The following is a 12,197-nucleotide window of genomic DNA, read 5'->3' as shown; positions in this document are numbered from 1 at the left end:
TTTATTTGGTGAGATGTTGCATCTGACTTGTCCAATTTTGATCTCTCAGCTCTCATTTCTGTTTCTGTCTCTCCCCCCTTTCTTCTAATTCTTCTCCTCCTCTTCTTTTTTCTCATCCACTCTTTCTCTTTCCTTTGCCTATTTTTCACACACACACACACACACACACACACACACACACACACACACACACACGAATATGAAAACTACACTATTCTCTTCCAAAGTCCGTGAAGGCAGATGGGCTTCTAAACCTAGAAATTGATGTTTTGTTGCTACTGTTCAAGGATTATGACAGGATGGCTTCTATTGTCTCTGGGAAATTCTGTTCAAAATTTGCCGAGAAGTAAAGGGGGGGAAAACATTGAAAAATGCAAATCTTTATTTAGGTCAGCATCAAATCTATCAGGGACTTCAGTTGAAGCTGTTTGTTGCATAATCAGAGTAAGATGACAGCATGAATAAAATTAAATGAAACCCAAAGAAAGATAATGATAGCAAAATTGACAGCAAGAGAGGAAGTTAGAGGCTTATCTCATTGCACTGAATAGATGAGGCATGAGGCTGGGCAGAGATAGGAGAGATGTTACAAGCACCAAGCACACGCACGTGAAGCAGACTGGTAGCTCCTGTTCTTGCTGTACACACTCTCCCTTGGTCTGGAGAGACAGAGCCTGGCTCCATGTGTACATTACTGAGAACATGATGCTAGCAGCAACCTGTGAGGCATCAATAGAACCAAGATGGGGAGGAAACAGAAAGAATGGGGTTCAGTTGATATTTGGGTAAATCCAATTCCCTGTTGCTCTTTATTACATAAACTTCCCTATTCTGTTCCAAAGTTTGTGAAGACAGAGGGGGCAGGCCGAACCCAAAAATAGTTTTGTCAATGCCGAACCCAAAAATAGTCTTGTCAATGCCCAAGGATTAGGATGGCGTGGCTTTCATTTTCTCTGGGATAATCTGCTAAAAACAAGTTATGGATGTGAGTTATTGCTTAGATCTGGATAACACGCGCAGATCAAAGAATCAGCTGAACTTAACAAATAGGACACCTAGACACATCAATAGGAGAATCCATGAAGAATTCTGAACCCTCCTTTAGTTCCCCATCATTCTGTTGCCAGAGTTAACCATACACATACATACATATTTGCATAGAAGACTGGATGTTTTTAAATAGCACATAAGAGCCAAAGAAAACTAAAAAGGGTTCATAACCACTCCTCCCACCCTTAAGGGTGACAGCTGGCTAAGCATCTGGATGAGTTGCACTTACAAACTGGAAATCCAAAGAGTCCAGTTAGCACATGTAGAAACAAAAACTGGGCTAAGAAGAAACTTTCTTTGCCAAGGTAAAAAAGTGCAATAATTCTTGTTTTAAATATTAACTACAAATAAAAGATCCATGCTTCATTCAAGATATATTTAGTCATTATTCATGATAGAATGAATATGTTTAAAATGTGAATACATTAATAATTGCTGCATTGAAATAAAAAATTTATCCTTTTTTAAAAAAGGAAAATTCAGTTAAAATTTAATCACAAAATAATATTTTGATTTATGAAAGTGTAACCTGGTACCTTGAATTGATTCTTTTGTACATGAAAGTTTGAATTGAAAATTTTAAATTTTAAATTAAAAAATTAATTATATATGTGTACATGAGTGTCAGAACATGATATCGAAGTGGTTACTAGAGGATGTGACCTGCAAATTTTGGATATTGGAAGGGAACTTGGGTCCTCTCCACGAGCACAACATTGCCCATAATCACCAACTTGATTGATAAAATTCAATTGTCATTTTAATTTTTTCTAATTTAATATAAAATGCATTTCTGTTAAAGAATTAAGAAAAATTGGACATTTGTTTTTCCTTTTCATTTTAATGATATTTTATCAGGCAAGTGAATGATCAGTTTAACTGAGAATAGTTTGAGCAATGATTTCTATAAGGCTGTGCTCCATGATAAATTCAATGAAGGAAACCCAGTCCTTACCTGATCTATGGAAGCTGACTCAGTATCAAAGAAAACTTCTGTGTAAATAGTCCTGTGAGCTCTACATGAGATGGGCAGTCAGTGAATACTAGGACCTAGCATGATACCTATTTCATATGAGGTGTGCTGATGAGTATTGGCTCTTACATACATGAAATCTTTTTGTATGCATTTCCTCTCTCCCATGTGTGTTTAACATGCTAAGACACAACATGCGGAGAGGTATAGGAAAGGTTATGATCCATAGGGATAACGCAATTCTGCTTTATGTCTAGGGATTCACTGATGGGGACCTGCTGAAAATTCAGTTTGGAGGAGCAAATGTCTCTGGATTTCAGATTGTAGACTACGACGATTCCCTGGTGTCTAAATTTATAGAAAGATGGTCAACACTGGAAGAGAAAGAATACCCTGGAGCACACACAGCGACAATTAAGGTTTGCATTAAGGGAAAAAAGGGGCTAAGAAAAATGCTAGAGGGAGAAGTGAGCAGCATTAAAAATGACGAGCAAACAGACTGATGAACACATTTCTTACATTTTGCTGTTTTAGATAAGGAAAATGGTGTTTTACTGTAATGTTCTGCTGTGCCTGCATCTCCACAATGTCTCCATTCATTTACCTATCCAGTAGAAATTTTAAACTGTGTGGATGATCACGTAGAAATTTTGGTGGCAGATGAAAATATAAATTATATGCCCTGGGAAGCCTTGTCTAAGAAGGCATTTTGAAATTTAAGTCTCATGGAACAAATGGTTCTGGCTATCCTTTACAGCATTTTGACTATAAATAAAGTAAAGAACAGCAGATGTGAACTTTCAACTTTCAACTAACTAACTTGTATATAGGTTAGACAATAAGCAATTGCCACATACATAATGTACACATTTGTGGTGTGTTGTTTGTATAAAACAATTGATAATGAGTAACCTGAGCATATCAGAAAGGTGATAAAAGCATTACACACACACACACACACACACACACACACACACACACACACATATATATATATTCCTAAATATAGAAACTTTGAGGTTCTATGCTTAAGGTACATAAATAGATTCTTTTAATTTTTAAGTCAATATCAATGAACTATTTTGTAATATGTTAAAAAATTACCTTGTCTTATTATTTTCTAAAAGGTAAGTGGCTTCTTGTTTGGTGACCTTGAATTGAACATTTATGTTGTTGCTTATATGATCTTCTGGAATACTGTCATGCAACGCCATTTTGAAGAATGACAGTGACACTTGGTGTCACAGGGCATACCTCCATTTGGCTTAATGGAAGGTTCAGTGCTCATCCATCCCTTCCTTGGACTTCAGGCCTCTGATGCTTTTGTTGTGTAAGATATGTAACGGAGAGTGCATGCCTCTCACATCCTTAACTGCTCTTCAAAGTCTTCAATACTCATTGTGGCGTCCCCATCTGTCCTCTGTGAAAAACAAAAAAAAATGGATTTGTTTTTGTTTCCTGGAATCCACATTAACATTTAGTTTCATGTGGTTTGTATCATGGTGCATGGGGAGTGAGGAATCTAGAAATGCATTCTGTGTAATTTTTGCTGAAAATTATTCCCAGAATTCAATCTGTTGAGCTCACCCTTTTCTTTGCTCCATTTCTGTTCACAATGTCTTCCTTTTGTCTGCTTTTCCTGATTTTCAGCACGTTCATGATAGTATATTCTAGTGGGATACTGCAAAGAAGGAAGGTTTATTATTTTAAAATAGGTTTGGAATGTGCATTTGACCCAGATCAGTGTTCTCATTCATACAGCACAATCATGGCTGCTATTTCCCAGCTGTTGTGAATACTAAATACCATTTAGTAGATTTTTAGCACAGTGTGAAAACCATAGATCCTAATAAAGGCTCATTCTTTCTCCAGTCCTTTTCCAAAATCCAGGGAATTTTAGCCAGTTGTGAATGTCTATTCCAAGTTGAACAAGTTGTAATTCCTCTATTTTACCCCAGAGGCTTCATACAGATTACTAAAAGCCTTAGGGGGAAATTCATCCCTGGGCAGGATTTCATTGTAATATAGATACATATTGCTCTTGCACTAGAGGGCCAGGAAATAAATCACACAAAAGACATGAAAAATGTATGAATTTTACTCTTGAGAATGCACAGTTTAAAAGAAAACACAAATATGTTGATGAGCAAATATAATAAAGTGGGTCAAGTGAGCCAATTCTCTGAAGATGATTAAGACAAAATATGGGAAAGGCATTCTGGAAGACCTTCTTTTAGGGGCCTCCAGATTACCTTTTATAAAAAGCTAGAACTGAAAGAAATATGTGAAAGGGAACTTGAGAAAGAGAGTCATATGGAGACAATGTCATGCCCTAGCATGACAAATAGAAAACCTCAAATCGTATGATGTTGTATGAAGTAATTCGGGACTTGTAAAAGGACAGGTGGTCGTTGTAAGTGGTACAGTTATGTGGTTGTACATAGCTATAAGAGGCAATAATTTCAAGAGAGAGCCCCCTCCTATCCATTCTCAATGAGCCTAGACTGAGTGGTTGCCTGAATCCACACAGAGTATCAAGCCCTACAACACTGAATTACTGTGTGACCTTCATTCAGTAGTTCTCACCTGTGCAGTTCAAACAGAGCTGTTAACTATACATTGGGGTTGAGATGAAATATTTATAGAATTTTAGCATAGTATTACAACAATCAAAAAAGTAAATAATGGTTGTTTCTTTTCTCAACCGTTTTTTTTCTTTATTAGCTTGAGTATTTCTTATTTACATTTCGAATGTTATTCCCTTTCCCGGGCCAACATTCCCCTAACCTTCTATATGGGTGTTCCCTTCTCCATCCTCCTCCCATTACCGCCCTCCCCCCAACAGTCTAGTTCACTGGGGGTTCAGTCTTAGCAGGACCCAGGGCTTCCCCTTCCACTGGTGCTCTTACTAGGATATTCATTGCTACCTATGAGGTCAGAGTCCAGGGTCAGTCCATGTATAGTCTTTAGGTAGTGGCTTAGTCCCTGGAAGCTCTGTTCCCAACCATTTTTTAAGTGAAAGAATTTCAACCTTTCATTCTCTTTGCTCTTTGCCCTGACTACTTTCTTGGCCTTCCATCTTTCTTTTGCTCCATTATTCCCTCCATATGCACATACACACTATATTTTTCATGTATATACTTCCTGACTATAAAGTTTAATTTTTACATTCGGTACAGTTAGAGATGAACAAAAGTAATCACAAAACAGAGCTATAAAAACATACTGTAATAAATGTAATGTAAGTGGGCTCTCATAGTATCTTATGTCATATTATTATTTTTATGTGGTAATTTTTGACAATGATACAGTGTGGAAATGAAGCAAGTAGGATGATTCAGGTGTTGTCACTTTTCTTCTTTCCATATTGAGCTGGAAACTTTTACTTTTTCACATCGAAAAGTTCTTTCTAAAATCTTGCCAACATATCAAACTTGCATTGATACTGTACTTTGGTGACACTACTAAATAAAATGAGGCTTTCTTTCGGAGAATTTGAGCAAATTCTGTCATGAACCATGTCTGGATACTATGATTAGTGGAAGATGACATATGAAAGCTGGATACTCTTAACAAAGGGATGACCTATAGGTTATGCAGGACAGAGAGGAAGAACATGAGATTATGTTCTGAGTATCAGAATTACATGCAATTTAAGTATAATGAGTTATTTATTCTGGTATTTAACTGCATACTTTATAGTATAATTGAACATTGAAAGTTGTAAACATGAAGATAATATTGACATGAGAAAACAAAAATACCTTTATAAGTCTTTTTGATTTATATAGGTAGAATAAAGAAGACACTCTATATGTGTCTAAATAAAAACTCTTCTCAGTGTAATTTTTGTTTGAAGGAAAGAAGGCAAATCTCTCTAAGGAGATTAGTACCTGGTGAGGTAATTTCCTTTCATGCTGGTTTGGGGGGCCTCTGTTGATTGTACCACTTATGCTGTTGATTAAAATTACATTTTAGTACTCCATAATAAAAATTGTAAAAATCATACACAAAAAGAGCTGTAGGCATGAAAAATCTATAAATTTTTAATTCATCCAGTCAAGTTCTTTCCATGGTTAGGCTTTAGAAATTATACCAAGTTGTGGGAAAGAGAAATGTATGTTTGAAAGTTTAAATTCCTAAAACTTAATATAGATTCCACACTTTCTTAATTAAAATAGATTCAATTGGTACATGTAAAACATTAATCTAATATGTATATATTTTAATATCAAACAAATAGCAATGTTTAAATTTCTTCCTCTTTACATAATTAAAAAAGGACCAGAGCTATAGCACTGGAACACTAAGTCTAATGGTCTAATAACTTGCAACTATGTTCATGCATTCATTCTTTAGTAGGTAATTTTGTGTGTGAGATAAAACACAAAATATCAACATGCTTTTACATCAGAAACCAATAATCACTTTGTAGCACTGGCAGAAATGGTCCTGTTGACACCTTGCTTTAACTCTTTATTATATCTTAAGCTCATAAGCTTTTGATTTTTTCATTGATACCTTTATCCTCTTCAGCTGCTGCAAATTCCTCTTTACATTGTCTGTCCCATAACATATGATGACAACCCTGACCTTATGTGGACCAGACATTTGAATATATGAATACCATCCTTCCTCTGATACCTCACATTCATCCTGCAGCATCTAGCTCTGTCTTACTTCTCACCTTGCTTTGTCTTGTCCTGTACAAGCAGCCCAAACCTATTCACCACCTACTGTCTGCTCTGCTATAGGGCTTTCTTAAGAAATTATTCTCTAGCTTCTTCTGTCTCCCAGGCCTTCTATTTTTGTGCTCCCTTTAAAATAGAGTTAGATCGTGTCATAATTCTGCTCCAAAAGCCCCAGTATCCTTTTGCACTTGGCATGAGCACCAAAGTCATCTTCCTGACATATGAATTTCTCATGTTCTGCCACTTGCATGTGACCTCAATTCTTGATAATGTCCCCTCAACAATTTTGTTGTAACTGTATTCCTCCCTTTTAGTCCTTAAACTGCTATTTTCCACTTAGTGTCCCTACTCTATCTCCTTTTCTAGAACATTCTCTTCTTATATCTCTTTACAATTAAGCCTGTTGTATTTCTTCAAGCTTGATCAAATTGTATCTTCCCATTGAAGCTGGAGGTCAACTCTCTAAACAATAGGTTTTAATCCATTCCGCAGAGGTGACATTGTAGTGCCTCTACTTCAAGGAGTCTTCTTTTCCTTTTAAAGTTATTCTTGACCTCTACTGTGGTGTATCTGCAATTAAATTATTCTTGATGTTCTTGGTTTTATCCCTATGCTTTTAATCAAAAGTCGTGTTGTTGGTAGCTCATCCATCACAAGGACATAAAATGAAGACTGAAATACAGTGGCTTCAAATAAGAACTTCCTAAGTATACAACTAGAGCAAGGCACTACATATAAGGATCAATCCAGGTAGCTTACAAGTAGAAAGGATTCTTGGAAGAAGCAAAGATGTTTGAAACATGAATGTGAATAAGTTTCATAGAGCAGAGGGAGCAGAGGCTCTAAGTACAGGAAAACCTATATGAACATTCCTAGTCCAAGAAAACAGAAAATTTCCATCAATGAGTGCTGACGTGACAGGTGGGAAGTTTTGAGTTCCATGACCAGCATGTTGAAAGACTGTAACACTCAAGATGTGGGTGCTGATCAGTTGGGTACAAGATGATAACTAGGCTCCCTGGTGACAAGTAGTTGCGGGATTCACAAGGGAGGAAAGTGTCTCAAAATTGTCCAGGCAGGCCAGGGTAGGTTCAAAATTGTGTCTACAGATGCTCAGAAACAAATGGATTCATCACATTAGCATTGCTTTTTAATTTCTTTATAAAAATATAACTTCAGACATCACCACTATTTGTATCTAATTTACTGATAAGTGCAGTTAAGAGATAATGTGTAGATTAAAAACAAAAGCAAGACCTTGAGAATCGTGTGCTTTCTTTTTAGATAGTGGTTTTAAATCACACAGTGTGCACAGGAGAGGCTCACAGGAAACACCTGTAGAAAGAACAGCATTCATCTGGTAAAGGAAGTAAGAAATTTGAAATTATCAGGTTGTCAAGGAAGAAAATATTGGATTATCAGTGCTATGGAATTTTCTTTAAATCTCTGCTACTACCATTTGCCACGTCCCTCAAGCAATTGGGAGCAGTAGAGTGGTGAGCTGTTTGCCCTGGTGATATGTAAGGAGTCTGTCTAGAATCTAGCCTGACTTTGTTTTACAAAGGACAATGGAAATAGATCTTTCACCTCTCTTGAAGATTTCAAGAGGAGATCGAGTATAAGTAGCCTGACAAGTATGTCATTACTTTCATATTGAGAGACTTTGTTTTCAGAATCTCCATCTTGGAAAACATGGCTATCCATGCTTCCTTTTCATATGGTAACCTTTGCTCCACTCTGTTTTAATGTCCTGCTGGCATTAAGGAGCTCAACTACTACCAGAGACTCCTATTTGTAGGACATTTTAAATACTACCTCTCCCACAAGAATCTCATTTTACTCAGAAATTGACTTAACACATTCTCAAACTTTCTTAATTGCTGCCCTAAGAGTATTATTGAGTCTGTCTGAAAATAGTATAATCTTTTTTAGTCTGGTAATTAGCATAATGCATTAAATAGTACCCTCATGGCCTAATAGAATTAATTCCTTTTGAGTATTTAAACTGACCATAGATACGGCTAAGACACAGAATTTACTACTGCAAATATTAAAGCAACTTACTCCTCACACCTTTCTTTCATTGCTGCATTTAAGCCTTTGTTCTTTGTAATTAAAAAGACATATATAAGTTAATCCCATATATTTAAAAAACTGATATTGCTAAGATAATATATCCTGAAAAAATACTTGCAAGTAAATATTTTGTGCTTTTTCAACAGATTATTCATGTTTATAATTGTTATGAAGGACATCTGTGCTCTGCTGCATTCATTCACTTCTTCCTCCAAAGAGCACTTGTAGTACAGCAAGAAATCCTGAAACCCCTACTTCAACAGTTATAGAAAGGGTCAATTTCAGCCTTTAATAAAGGCTACATTAATAGTTCTAATGTTTGCTGACTCTCTGCTCTCACCGTGGTCTTCTCATTATGTAAAGATTCCGGGGATTGGTGGGTAGACATCTTTGACTACCAAGTGTAGAAATTTAAACCAGAATCACTTTAGCAGAGCGGTTCTCAGCCTTCCTAATGCTGAGAACTTTTAATACAGTTCTTCATGTTGTGGTGACCCTAACCATAAAATCATGTCACTGCTGCTTCATCAATCTAGTCTTATTACTGTGATGCATCAGATTTAAATATCTGATATCGAGGATACCTGATATGTGACCCCCAACAGGGTTTCGACTCATAGATTCAGAAACTCTGCTGTAGATGGGCTGTTTCCTCATAAGTTGTTAACCTCAAGGAACTGGGCACAGAGGACAGTGATTGACTCAGTCATGAAATGAGTGTCCAAACCAGTCCTCACTGTAGCCGAATCAAACCAGACAGTACTTTCAACTGAGCTCCTTGTTCTATTTTAGTTTTTCTAATTAGCTTTAGGTGCGTGTTTGAATCTCTAAGCATGTAATTCCAAATGTCTCTGAATTGAGAGGCTTGCTCCTTAAATAAGATTTTGTATCGAAATCAACAGACAATCCTTATTTTAGGCATGTGCGTGTCCCTTTGAAAATAACAGACTTTCTTTTTGTCATAATTATTGAGATTATTTTTGTTGTTCAGGGAAAAATAATAATTGCTGCTAATTCTAGTTTCTTTACACTGAGCTCCCATTTCCCTCTTGGGAACTGTGCCTTGCTGGCTGGTGTGATTGCCAAGGAGGTGGAGTTTCATGACGGTTTCATGCCTCTACACAGTGAGGTTCCAAAGGGCACATGTTCAAGATGCTTTACAGTAAATTAAAGATGACCTTATCACAGACAGCTCTTCAAGAGGGTGGACAGTCGGTGAATTTTAAATTAAGATAAGTGAATAATTTCAGGCTCCTGCTGTTCTCTTTCCCCGAGTCTCTATTTGATTCATAAACATTGTGGGGAATTAAGATAAAAGACTTGCAAAATCTTTCTTATAATTGTACTTAAGTTTCATAGCACCCACTACTTTGATCATGTTGATAATTAATTTGTAAAGCAAAGAATCAGATTAGATTTATTAGATTCTGCAAAGGTATGTTATGATTTAACTAAGCAATGTATGCTTTCTTAGAAATGAGTATGAGGATTTTTACCAAGCAGAGAAACGTTCATCCTGAAGCATGTCATAGAAAACATTTTTATAGAAAGTAAGGTATAGTTAAGGAATGGTTTTTTTTTAAATTAAACAAGATTTTATTTAAAAAAAAATTAAAAAAAGACTAGAAGGAACAGGTTTCCTCCAGTGGTAGAACTGATTTTTCCATAAAGGGCAAAATAAAAAAAAAAAGGAACAAGGAACAGGACCTACATTTTTTTTTCTGTAATATTGTCTGAAATTTCTATAACCTTGCTCTGGAGAGAGCAGGGCAAGGCCTCAAACCACTTCAAAATTGTTCTGGCAAGCACTGTAGGAATGCACAGGGTCACTGCAGACCCAAGCACACTGGAGGCTTGCTAGTTAAGGAATGGTTTAAGTGTCTGCCAGTGCAAAGCAGGTGGGACTTTTCACTCAGGCATCTTAGGCTATGCTCTTTAGGATATGAGTAACCTATTTTCTGACATGGTTCTACTGCAGAATTCTGTTTTTGTAAAACAATGATTTTCAAAGCAAGTGAAAATGCCCCCGCTTTCCAGCAAGATTGATAGTAATCAAAATGAATTGCTGGTCAATAACTTAAACCTTTAGCCTATTTGCCAATGCTTCATTTTCTATTCATCCATGTACTTAACACATTTACCATATGAAACGGCAACTGTCATGGACTGGCTTCTTAGGAATCAAGACTCTGTTTTACATAGTGACGGTCTGGGCCAGTGGTTCTCATCCTTCCCAATGCTGTGCCACTTTCCTATAGTTCCTCATATTGTAGCAACCCTATAACCATAAAATTATTTTTGTTGCTATAATATCTCTAATTTTGCTACTGTTATACATCATTAATGTAAATGTCTGTGTTTTCCAATGGTCTTGGTTGAACCCTGTGAAAGGGTTGTTCAACCCCACAGGTTTGCTCACAGCTGGCCTAAAGCAAACCAGAAAGTCGTGTCAATGTCCCTGAATGACAGAGCTGGCTTCAAATTCTTCCTCTGTGGTAAACATTTGGGGCTATGTGTAGAAAACAATTTTACGACCTGGAATTTTCACCTATAAAATCAGAAAAAAATGATTTGTGGCTTCAGATGTTTTCATAGCTATCAGATGTTTTCGTAGCTATCAGTTCACAATAAAACTTTGTAGTTTTGCATGTTTTGTAACCATATAGAACATATTTGTAAATGCCATATAGAGACCTAAGCGGACATGAACCCCCTTCCTTCACCATGCTGTTCAGTACCTGCCCACACCCAATAGACACTGTTCTTGTTTCTCTAAGAAGCATCACGGAACAGCTCTTTGGTAGCCGTGCAAGATAGCAGAGAAGCCAGGGGCAAATCTGAGTGCAGGTCTGCTTTCTGACCTACAAGATCTGGGCTTCCTAAACTGTATTCAAATAATTTCAAGTTTCATAACAAATTGAAAATGGGGCAATATATATGACTTCAAAATTTTTAGTGGTGACTAATGGTTGGTGCTTTCATTTTAAATATTATTTTCTATGTTTTCAAGATGTGGATAATGTGTAAAGAAACCTGGCCCCATGTGGTAATCAACAAAATCTTGTACTGTAGTCATGGCATCCTGTTTTGCATTCATGTGAACAAGATGAGATAAACACAGACACTTTCTTCTCCACCACCTTCTCTGGTGTTAGATATGGCCATCTTGTGGTATCAGTGATTACACCATTGCATTATTGAATAATTTGCATGATATTCTTGGACATGACGAACATTTAAAATTCACTTTTTATTTTATCTCTGAAAAATAAGTCTCAATAAAGATGCACTTAAAATGGAATAAAGCATACATTTGGAAAATGGACCATGAAAATGACTTCTCAGATTTCTTGTGCTAGTGTGATGGTGCCTGTCAGGAGAGCTAGGCCAAATGGCCCCCCACTGAA

General features: G+C 36.5%; 1 protein-coding gene and 1 non-coding gene across 3 annotated transcripts in view; one reads left to right on the top strand and one right to left on the bottom strand.

Moving 5' to 3' along the window:
• Positions 1–12,197, top strand: part of Gria2 (glutamate ionotropic receptor AMPA type subunit 2) — a 120,127-nt gene that overhangs the window by 78,142 nt on the left and 29,788 nt on the right. For both annotated transcript variants that reach the window (NM_017261.2, NM_001083811.1), the window contains 1 exon segment: positions 2,281–2,442. In NM_017261.2, the coding sequence (NP_058957.1) occupies positions 2,281–2,442 (162 nt within the window).
• LOC120101253 (small nucleolar RNA SNORA9) lies at positions 10,518–10,650 on the bottom strand. The gene has a single exon (XR_005501629.1). It is a non-coding gene; the product is annotated as a small nucleolar RNA SNORA9 (small nucleolar RNA).

The sequence above is a fragment of the Rattus norvegicus genome, chromosome 2 (genome assembly GCF_036323735.1).
Source record: "Rattus norvegicus strain BN/NHsdMcwi chromosome 2, GRCr8, whole genome shotgun sequence".
Taxonomy (NCBI): domain Eukaryota; kingdom Metazoa; phylum Chordata; class Mammalia; order Rodentia; family Muridae; genus Rattus; species Rattus norvegicus.
This window is presented reverse-complemented; position numbering and strand designations above follow the sequence as displayed.